This window comes from Puntigrus tetrazona, chromosome 4 (genome assembly GCF_018831695.1).
Source record: "Puntigrus tetrazona isolate hp1 chromosome 4, ASM1883169v1, whole genome shotgun sequence".
In the NCBI taxonomy this organism is placed as follows: domain Eukaryota; kingdom Metazoa; phylum Chordata; class Actinopteri; order Cypriniformes; family Cyprinidae; genus Puntigrus; species Puntigrus tetrazona.
This window is the reverse complement of record NC_056702.1, coordinates 20151182-20162446: the sequence shown is the minus strand read 5'-3', so window position 1 is coordinate 20162446 and position 11265 is coordinate 20151182. Positions and strand designations below refer to the sequence as shown.

Here is an 11265-nt window from a genome sequence, read left to right as displayed (position 1 = left end):
GTAACAAGTCATTTTCAAGTAAAAGCGAGATAGCTTCATGCAAGGCCTGCAGCTATGCGCATAGCATTGAGTTTAATATGTAAACATCCAGATCTCTGATCTTGTTTATATTTTCATATTTGTAATTGTGCTAAACACTTTCTTTGCATAGAACGCAGTAAAGTTCTTTGCGTAACTGCATATACACAGACTAGTTGAGTTCATAACTTCTTTAAGTGTGTGAAACGCTTAGGTTAAAAGTTTGTAGGCGCTGCATTCATACTAGACCATGTGTTTTGTTGGAAATTGGAATAACTATACTACTGAAATAGTATACAAAAAAAAACCACAAGACGTATGTGTGTCTATTGATTTTTTTGTCTCCTGTGTGATACACTCTGCTATTTTTCATAGCTGTAGTTAAGCCAAAAACAGGAACAAAGTATTGCTATGCGGCAACAGTGTGATTTCACAACTGCCTTAAGTATGAAAATGCTTGTCACATGATGATTTAATGCCTCAGAACTTTTTACAGAACAACCCCCACCCAATGCCAGCTAGTCAGTAAAAAAATAAAACATATTCATGCAACATCCATACATATATATGCATATACACATTCCATAAACATTCAAATTTAAATACCAGTAATAGTATCTAATCTAGATTAAAGACACATTTAGCACACTGCTTTTACCTCAGTAAGCCACATCTCAAATTTAGGTACAGACAATTTGTTCTAAATTGCCTTCTTTGCTATTGTCATCCTATATTGTATCATCTGAATTTGAGGTCTCCAAAGAAGAAGCTCAACCCAATATTCTAACAAGTGGTTTATGTGGACAATCAGTATCTTAGAGTAAAATTAAAAGAACTCAGACCAGATTTTTGTGCGTAAACCAGAATAAATCAGCCAATGTACCCTCACTGGAATTGCATTTAAGACACAAAGGCAAAACAGAGGGATATATGGAATGTAATCGTTGAATTGACTACAGAGACCGCTTAGTACGAGAGTAGAGCAACCTATGCACAACTTTTAATTGAATCAGTTGAAAATTAGAGCTGATGGAGCAAGACTGGATACCTTGGAGGGCCTCAGCTCAAGAATCATCTGAAATATCTACACCCAGGTCTTTTCCCCATGACATCTTTAAGTATTGTGTAGGAGGAGCTCATTCAACAAATTAAGAAACAAAACCTTTCGTATCAAGTTCAAAAGTCATACAATAATAAAGATGTTCATGGGATTTGTGAGATTCAAAATATAAAACAAGGTATATTAGTTTTAACATAATTCCGCACTTTGGGAGGGTAGTCCAAACTTTTGTCTAAACTGAATGACAGAAGAAAATACACTGTCAATGTATAAATCACCTATGGATATACATCATGCTATTTAACAAAAATATTGGTGTGGAAATATTCTGAGCCTGATCACACCTTATACTCATATTTTCATGCTTTTGTGAATTGTCTCTCAGAATCTGAGAACCTTGGACCCAGATAGCACAAGAACGTCTCCAAGATGTCTGTTAAAAATTTCTTGATCTGGAAAGCATATGCTGGCAACAAACATCTGGCAAGAACGTCTCCAAGATGTCTGTTAAAAATTTCTTGATCTGGAAAGCATATGCTGGCAACAAGCGTCTGGCAGACGTCTTACAGATGTCAGTTTTACATACATTCTAAATCATCTAATATGTCTCAATATTCAATGGGCAATTTGCATATCTATGAAGGGTGCAACACCGTTCCAAGGGGTCTCTCACACAGGACACATTTTGTGAACTTGCTGCATTCAAGGGATTTGTTGTTGGAAAAAATAAAGTGTAATATTCCATTGGTTGACAACTTCCAAATGACTGACAATTTCTTTCCAGTCAAGCCTCTTAAAAGTAACTGATTAATGACAATGATGAAGAGCATCAAATGCAGTCACTGCCAAACCTTCAACTGTTCATCCATCTAGACTTCTGATATAACAGACTAAAGACATTCGAGGTTAGGACTTTCAAAGTTAAATGAGTACTTCTTACTTTCACAAGTAAGATGCACTTCCTTTCTGCATAAATACCGACCACAACAGAGACGAGGAGCGCAACACAGTACTACACAGTAGCTAGTATTCTTGAAACAGCTATACAAAACTATATAAATGGATACAACCGGCAAAATGCACTGGGAAGATGGAAAAGGGCTGACAATGTGTATGAAAATTACAACGTTAAACCTGTTCGATCTGGAAGAGAGATCACTGACCGCAACACATTGAGAATCCAGTCGTCTGAACTCACAGGTACTAAGATGAATCTTTAATACATTTTATCACATAATAGCACACATTTAATCTATAATGACTTAATAGCAACTAAAACATGCTATCTGAGCATTAATTATAGATCAATAAAGAGAATAAAGACATGTTTGTTGATGTTCAGGAAATGATTCTGTGAAGATCAGAGCAGCTTTGGTGTGTTTGGTGCTGCTGTGTGTTCTTCTGCTGATCTCAGTCATAGTGCTGTGTGTCACCTTCAATCAAGAGAGACAACAACTACTAACTATGATCACCAGCCACACAGAAGAGAGACGACAGCTACTAACTAACATTACCAACTTAATTCAGCTAAACGTACAGTTCATTCAAGAGAAAAATGAACTGTTAAAGTTTATTCAAGGTATTCCTTAAATACAGTAAACTATTTAATTAATATAAGATAAAATGATCAGTTATAAATATAATTAGATCTGTACATCTAAAAATAAGTTGTGTAATTTTTTGTGAATGACGATAAAGACCTGAGAGTTAAGATGGATGTTCACAGATGGATGGATTTACTATCAGTTCGGTCTTTACTACGTTTCCAATGAGACGAAGAACTGGACTGAGAGCAGAAGATACTGTACAGAGAGAGGAGCAGATCTAGTGATCATAGAGAACAGACAAAAACAAGTGAGTGAAATGTACTTATATACGGTGGATATGGAAAGTATTCAGACCCCCTTACATTTTTCACTCTTTGTTATATTGAAGCCATTTCGTAAAAACATTCAAGTTCATTTTCTTTTCTCATTAATGTACACACAGCACCTCATATTGACAGAATTGTTAACATTTTTGCAGATTTATTAAAAAAGAAAAACTGAAATATCACATGGTCCTAACTATTCAGAGCCTTTGCTCAATATTTAGTAGAAGCACCCTTTTGATCTAGTACAGCCAAATATTTGCCAAATATCTTTCCCAAAAATCCTTTGCCATTCTTCCTTGTAGATCCTCTCCAGTTCTGTCAAGTTGGATGTTAAACGTTGGTGGACAGCCATTTTCAGGTCTCTCCAGAGATGCTCAATTGGGTTTAAGTAAGGGCTCTGGCTGGGTCATTCAAGAACAGTCACAAAGTTGTTGTGAAGCCACTCCTTCATTATTTTAGCGGTGTGCTTAGGGTCATTGACTTGTTGGAAGGTGAACTTTCGCCCAGTCTGAGGTCCAGGACATCCCTGTACTTAGTTGCATTCATCTTTCCCTTGATTGCAACCAGTCGTCCTGTCCCTGCAGCTAAAAAACACCTCCACAGCATGATACTGCCACCACCAAGCTTCACTATTGGGACTGTATTTGACAGGTGATGAGCAGTGCCTGATTTTCTCCACACATATTCCGTAGAATCAGGGCCAAAAGTTCATATCAGAGAATCTTATTTATCACCATCTTGGAGTCCTTGAGGTGTTTTTTTAGCAAACTCCATGCAGGCTTTCATGTGTCTTGCACTGAGGCTTCTGTCGGGCCACTCTGCCATAAAGCCCTGACTGGTGGAGGGCTGCAGTGATGGTTGACTTTCTAAAACTTTCTCCCATCTGCATCTCTGGATCTCAGCCACAGTGATCTTTTGGTTCTTCTTTACCTCTCTCACCAAGGCTCTTCTCCCCGATAGCTCAGTTTGGCCAGACGGCCAGCTCTAGGAAGAGTTCTGGTTGTCCCAAACATCTTCCATTTAAGGATTATGGAGGCCACTGTGTTCTTAGGAACCTTAAGTGCAGCAGAATTTTTTTGTAACCTTGGCCAGATCTGTGCCACAATTCTGTCTCTGAGCTCTTCAGGCAGTTCCTTTGACCTCATGATTCTCATTTGCTCTGACATGCACTGTGAGCTGTAAGATCTTTCCTAATCAAGTCCAATCAGTAAAAACAAACACAGCTGGACTCAAATAAAGGTGTAGAACCATCTCAAGGATGATCAGAAGAAATTGACAGTTAAATATATCAGTGTCACAGTATGGACACTCGCATGGACCATGTGATATTTCAGTTTTTCTTTTTAATAAATCTGCAAAAATGTCAACAATTCTGTGTTTTTCTGTCAGTATAGGGTGCTGTGTGTACATTATTGAGAATAAAATGAACTGAAATGATTTTAGCAAATGGCTGCACTATAACAGAGTGAAACATTTAAGGGGTTTTTCTGGGGACACATTTGTTACCAGAAATGAACTAAATCTAACAAAATGTCAATTTAAGATTTTTATAGAGACGTCTTCTGATGTAAAAACGATACATAATGAACAATTAACTAAAATGCTTAATGTTTTCTGTCATGGTTATAGGCATTTTAAAATAATTTAATATGAAATTAAAATTGAAAACAGAAAAAATGATTGGATTTTCAGCAATTAGTAATTGTGTGTGGTGTTCAGTTGAAATGTTTGAAGTAATTTATTTTTGTTCTTCAACTTTTCAGGATTTCATGAAGAAAATATCCAATGGAAGTGACGTCTGGATTGGTCTGACCGACAGTGAAGTAGAGGGAACATGGAAATGGGTTGATAACAGCACACTGCCCTCTGACTCTGGGTGAGAAATCACTGCTTATTATGTAATAAATGATTGTTAGTCAGTATCATATCACACAGAAAGCTCTGAACATCTAATGTTGATCTGTTGATGCAGGTTCTGGAAACAAGGAGAACCCAATGGAGGTACAGATGAGAACTGCGCTTTCAGTGGTTCAGCAGGACTGTTTGATTATACATGTTCTAACCTTTTAAAATGGATCTGCGAGAGGAAAAATATAGAATGACTGTTATGTACAATACTTTTTCAGCCTAAATATTCTAGAAAACTTAAACAACAAAATCTTTTGAGTAATTTTGACATTTACAATTTTTCTCTTAACCGTTAACCTATAATGTAAAATGTTGTAGCATTTTTAAAGTCTATACAATTTTGAACTCACACTTTTATCATATTTGTTATCTTGCTCGCAGCCCTGTAAAGCTCATTAAGTATAAATGTGTATAAATTACAGGCATTATTTGAATATTAAATTTATGAAGTGTTTGTAAATTTGTGATTATTAATAAAACCCCAAAAGTAAAATCCAATTTAAGTCTCTGTCCATATCATAACGGCAGTGACAGTTTTAATGTTATTTTGTAAGTTTAAAAACTATGACTGAAATTCCTTAATTTCATAAATATCATAAAAACTTTGAATTAAATGCATTTCGAAATTGCTTAATCCTTTCACTGGGGAATTTAAAATATTCTAACTAAAGCGGTTTGATTCAAAAATCGTGTTGATTGCAGATTCGACACCAAAGCGGTACTCAACACAAATTTCAACACTGTGGAAGTAGTTTTGTGGGGACGATTCCTTCTGCCACGCTGTAAAAATAAAGCTAACCTTTTGTGTTTGTTTGTTTTAAAGAACCATCAGGGCTGTCATCAAGTATCCCCCTTAACTCTTTCCCTGCCATTGACGAGATATCTCATAATTTAGATTACAACGCTTCCCGCCAAAGATTAGTTTTTATGTCAATCCCTGTTCTAGGTGTATTAATGTAGGGGAAGCCCTAGTGCATGTTCTAAATGAGTTACGGGAATTCCCGGGTCTACCAGACTCAAAAAACGATGATAGTCATAAACGAAAGGATCATAGACAATATAGATCATAACGTAGATTAGAGTTCATTTTTTCACTTAAGCGTTACTACAAAGTCCTTAGTTACCATTTAACCTTGATGAATTTAAGGGACCAAAACGGCTTCCTTATGGCATCTTAAACTCTAAAATAACTATAGTAACATATTGAACTGTAAAATGAGCATAAAAGCCAGACTTACAATTTTTTTTTTCATAACATTACTTTTCTTGATGATCCTGCATGTTTGCAGCCTAAAATCAAGGGTTTATTTTCACACTTGTTAAATTTTACGTCGTTGATCAGTAGGAGGAGACACAAAACGGTTTCCTTGGTAACCACTGTACACAAAGCCGTGGCTCTCATTTGTGTTTTCTGTTAGATTTTGTACACCAAATACCTATACCAAAAATCATCCCTGGGCTACACATCAATACACGTCACATACAGATTTTTGTCAGAAATCACTAATATTCTGTCACAGTATCGCTTTTGTGATTAACCTGTGGAACCTTGACTGGTGGATTTCTGCAACAATATGTTTTGTCAAGATTACAAAAAGATTTGTAAGACAGAGACAGAGCATATGCGAGTGTTTGCATGTATATGTTTTTATATCTTGATTTATACACCTAAATATCCCCATAGATGCAAACATTTAGAGACAAGAGTACAAAATATGTAAAGTCAGTTTATCTAAATATTCACAACAAAACACCTTTTCAACATGAAACGAAGAAATAAGACCTGCACTTTCCCATCTCTCACCACAAGCCTCTTAAATGCTTGTACCTCACAGGATACGTTCCCAGTTTTAGGGTTAAATAAGAAGATAACTGTAGTCATTGCATTTGAAAACAAAGATGAAGTTCTCAAGGTGAGTGCGTATCCTGACTCTAACGAAAAATCAAGTCAAAAATCTTGGCGTGATTCTGGAGACAGACCTTAGTTTCAGTAGTCATGTCAAAGCAGTAATTAAATCAGCATACTGCCATCTCAAAAACACTGCAAGAATTAGAGGAAGAAGAATTTGTTATCAATCGAGACTTGGAGAAACTTTATCACTGCAATGGTCTGTCAACAACTGTAAAGTTGTCAACTGCCTTTAATTGAAATAAGCTAAAACCGAGAGCTAAACGTCACTAGATGACATCAGTATGACAAATTCGCTCATTTATATGCAGATGAATAGTTCAGTGGGCAAGATGAGAACATAGTTAAGGTTTGTCCGAGAGGTTGCTATATTTGTCCCTAAACTGGCAGAGTGTGTCTGCCTATCGAACAGTGTTAGGGAGATTGTTCCAGAATTTAGGAGCTAAATAGGAAAAGGGAAAGGAAAAGTCGATTTTGATATTCTAGGTATTATCAAAATGGCCAGAGTTTTGAGATCGCAGCGGACGTGCAGGACTATAATGTGATAAGAGCTCGCTCAAGTATTGAGGAGCTAAACCATTCAGGGCTTTATAGGTAATTAATAAGATTTTAAAATCTATCCGATGTTTGATAGGGAGCCAGTGCAGTGTTGACAGAACCGGGCTAATATGATCATACTTCCTAGTTCTAGTAAGGACTCTGGCTGCTGCGTTTTGGACGAGCTGAAGTTTATCAACTGTGTAGAACACCCAATAAGCAATTAGAATAATCTAACCTCGAGGTCCCAGTACGTTTGGAGAGAAGTGCATTTCTACAATTATAGGTTTCATATCGACCTCTGAACCACCTCATCGGTAGGGTAGATGTCCTTTCCTCTTTTTTGTAGATAAAACAATTCGATAGCAATACATAGTGTTGCATTATTGTTTAAAAAGTATGCTGTATAAACCAATTCATATTTCTGAATTCATTCTGGTGACCATGAGTATTGATGTAACGCCACGCCAGCAGAGGGAGCCGTAAAATTACTACTAATGCCTACATTTCCTAATTAACAAGGACCATTTAGTGCCAAAGTTCAAACACGCGCTGTTGGAAAAATTTTATACATAAAATTATGGCATTGTTTTATACAAAATAGTCTACTTGGTGTCACTCTTTACTAAGTGCAGTTCTTCCTCTCACTAGGTATACAAAAAATTCAGTCAATGATAGTAGGCCAGTTTTTAAATAGTTTTAGTGCTGCTTCAGTATGAAGTTGCTTAACCCTTATGCTATGTTGGGGACATTTTCTTCCCCTATGGGGTGCTTTTGAGTCTTAAAACTTCAGCAAATGAAATGATTTTTGTGACAAATCTCATTTTGACAAATATTTAGCAAACATGCTTTGAAAGTTTTCAAAAAATTAACAATACATCGTGGTCTACACCACCTTTTTCGCTGTATTCGGGATGAAAACATCCACTGAATTAAACTGCTGTAAAAATGTATCAGATAAATATTTTTTTCAACATTTCTTTGCAAAAATCTATTAAATAAACCCCAGTCCTGAGAGAGCAATTAAAGCCACGAAACCATATAATCATGCATTTTTAATTGTTGGTGGTTTTCCTGTTTGGAAGCGGCAAAACGTATCCCTTTACTGTTGATCACCAGAACTACATATTCAAGCCAGAAACTAAGCTTTTTTTTTTTTTTTTTTTGTACAGGCCTATCTAAAAGGAAATAGCGCCACCTAGTAATCAACTGCAAAAATGACATGACATGTCCTCTGAAGCAGATCATTGGGATTTTGTAACAAAAAAAATGTCTAACCTATGACTTGCATCGAGTCAGAGGTCAGCCAAGAAGTCGGACAGTCTGTTATTTAACAACAAATTAAACAAATTAAGATTTTAACTTCCAAATTACTGACAGTTCCTTTAGAGTCAAGCCTCTTAAAAGTCATTGAATAATCACAATAATGAAGAGCTGCTCAGTCGTCAAACTAAACTAAAGCTTTCATTACTTTCAAAATGAACAGATCCCTTTAACTTTACACATGAACAGGCAGACTGTGGTAACGAATGTGTTTTGATCACATCTATTAACATTTTTCAAATGTTTTTTGAGGAAATGTGTTGTCGGTTTATTATCAGTACCTGAGGGAAGTGAAGAGTGCAAAACATATGCATTTGGACCTTATTTTACACACCGGGTAAGATGAACTTCCTTTCTGCATAAATACTGACCACAGACACGGAGTGTATCTCAACTAGTGTTCTTGACACCGAAAATGCACCGGGAAAATGGAAAAAGGGCAGATGATGTGTATGAAAATTTATCAATCTGGAAGAGAGTTCACTGGCCGCAACACATCGAGAAATCCAGTCGTCTGAACTCACAGGTACTGAGATGAATCTTTAATACATTTCATCACACAAACATAATAGCACACATTTAATCATTAATGACTACGTTTTCCTGTTTTTAGTTGCTGTGTGCCATTAAATAGATAAATAAAGAGAATAAAGTAAAGTAAAGTCGAGTTTGTTGATGTGCAGGAAGCGATGGTGTGAAAATCAGCTCCAGAGCAGCTTTGGTGTGTTTGGTGCTGCTGTGTGTTCTTCTGCTGATCTCAGTCATAGTGCTGTGTGTCACCTTCAATCAAGAGAGACAACAACTACTAACTATGATCACCAGCCACACAGAAGAGAGACGACAGCTACTAACTAACATTACCAACTTAATTCAGCTAAACGTACAGTTCAAAAGTGAGCTGTCAAAGTTTATTCAAGGTATTCCTTACTGTAAACTGCATAAATATTCAATGACAATGTGAAGTACATGTACATACATTACACTAAATACATTTAGCCATGTACAAAATCTCAAAACAGGTGGCATAATTTTTTGTGAATGACGATAAAGAGCTAATAATTTGTTCACAGATGGATGGATTTACTTTCAGTTCGGTCTTTACTACGTTTCCAATGAGATGAAGAACTGGACTGAGAGCAGAAGATACTGTACAGAGAGAGGAGCAGATCTAGTGATCATAGAGAACAGACAAAAACAAATGAGTGAGAGTAACTTAAATGAATAGTTCACCCAAAAATGAAAATTACCCCATATTTTACTCTCCCTGAACCCATCCTAAGGTGTACTTGACTTTCGTGGAGTTACCTTCTAAGCTTGGTAATGCTCGTGGATAACGTCCATTAAACCCAAACGTCCATTATATCCACAAATACTGTGACTTAAATCTAACCTATGTGTCCTCTGAAGCGGGTCGATGGGTTTTTCCAACAAAAATATTTTTACTTTTCAAATTCTACAGTAATAACTGACTTGTTATTCTCTGCGAGAATACCGAGTTCCGGCTCCTTGGCTGACCTTTAACATGACGTATGACGCAACTTACGAAGAACATGGAACTCGGCGTTCAGTCAGTCAGTCAATTATTTACATTACTATTTTAAAGACCTGGAGAACCTAATGGAGGTAAACATGAGAACTGCGCTATCAGTCGGTCAACAGGATGGGAAAATTATCCATGTTTTAGCATTTTTAAATATATTTGTGAGAGTAGTACTATTAAGTAATATTAAATATTAAAGTAATATTAAATGACTATTACATACCGTTACGAATCCACTACCAGAGACAACAAAAGACTTTCAACAAAAAGAAAAAGATAAAAAGGGACTGATGTTATCATGTTAGCGCAATTTTATTTTGTATTTTGGTAATATGATACAAAGAATAGCGTTATAAATGTACATAGATGAGGATTTTTTGAGGATTTAAGATGCTGATGATTATTAAACCAATGGCCGTGACCAGTCAGAGACATTTTGTAATCCGTGGACTACTTCTTGCTCACCGTTGGGTATTGTTTGTGCATTTTGATAAGCTATTGATAGCAACTATCCTATAGTTAAATAGTTCATTATTAAAGTCTTAAGATTATTAATTTATTAACACATTTATCATATTTGCTATCCACCTCACATCCATGTAACATTATTGGAATAAATGTAGAAATACCATTAATTGAATATTACAATCTTACAAATTTAATTCAGTGCAGATTTTTGGATTTTCTGTTCTTCATTGTTTGTCATTCATGCTGCATCAAGAAAAGCAAAAGTAACTCCGATCATCAGCATTTGCAGCAGAAATCGTGGTATAACGGAGATTCACATTCACTATTAGCAATATTATTCGTGTTCCTCAATAGCTAATTAAATAGCGAAGTCTGCAACACCATCACTAAGTTCTAGAATATAGGGTGGAAATCGTTCCCCGGTGGACTAATATAAGTGCATGCGGATCAACGCATTCATTATTAGCTGCCTGGTTTGGAAGTGACCGAGTTAGCATCAATTCATGCATCGCTACATTTTAATGGGCTCCATGAGTAGGTGGACAGACTCAAAAACAGTTCAGACGAGATCTTCAGCCGCAAGAAGGATAATAACGAGAGTACTGCCATGAAATGTTATTTCAGTCATA

General features: G+C 36.2%; 1 protein-coding gene across 1 annotated transcript; it reads left to right on the top strand.

The window, feature by feature from the left end:
• The first annotated feature begins 2173 nt into the window (after positions 1–2173).
• LOC122343134 (CD209 antigen-like protein D) lies at positions 2174–5292 on the top strand. The gene is made up of 5 exons (XM_043237490.1): positions 2174–2278; positions 2421–2657; positions 2805–2932; positions 4715–4827; positions 4924–5292. The coding sequence occupies exons 2-5, from the start codon at positions 2543–2545 to the stop codon at positions 5051–5053; spliced, it is 486 nt and encodes a 161-aa protein (XP_043093425.1). The 5' UTR covers positions 2174–2278; positions 2421–2542; the 3' UTR covers positions 5054–5292.
• The last annotated feature ends 5973 nt before the right edge of the window (positions 5293–11265 follow it).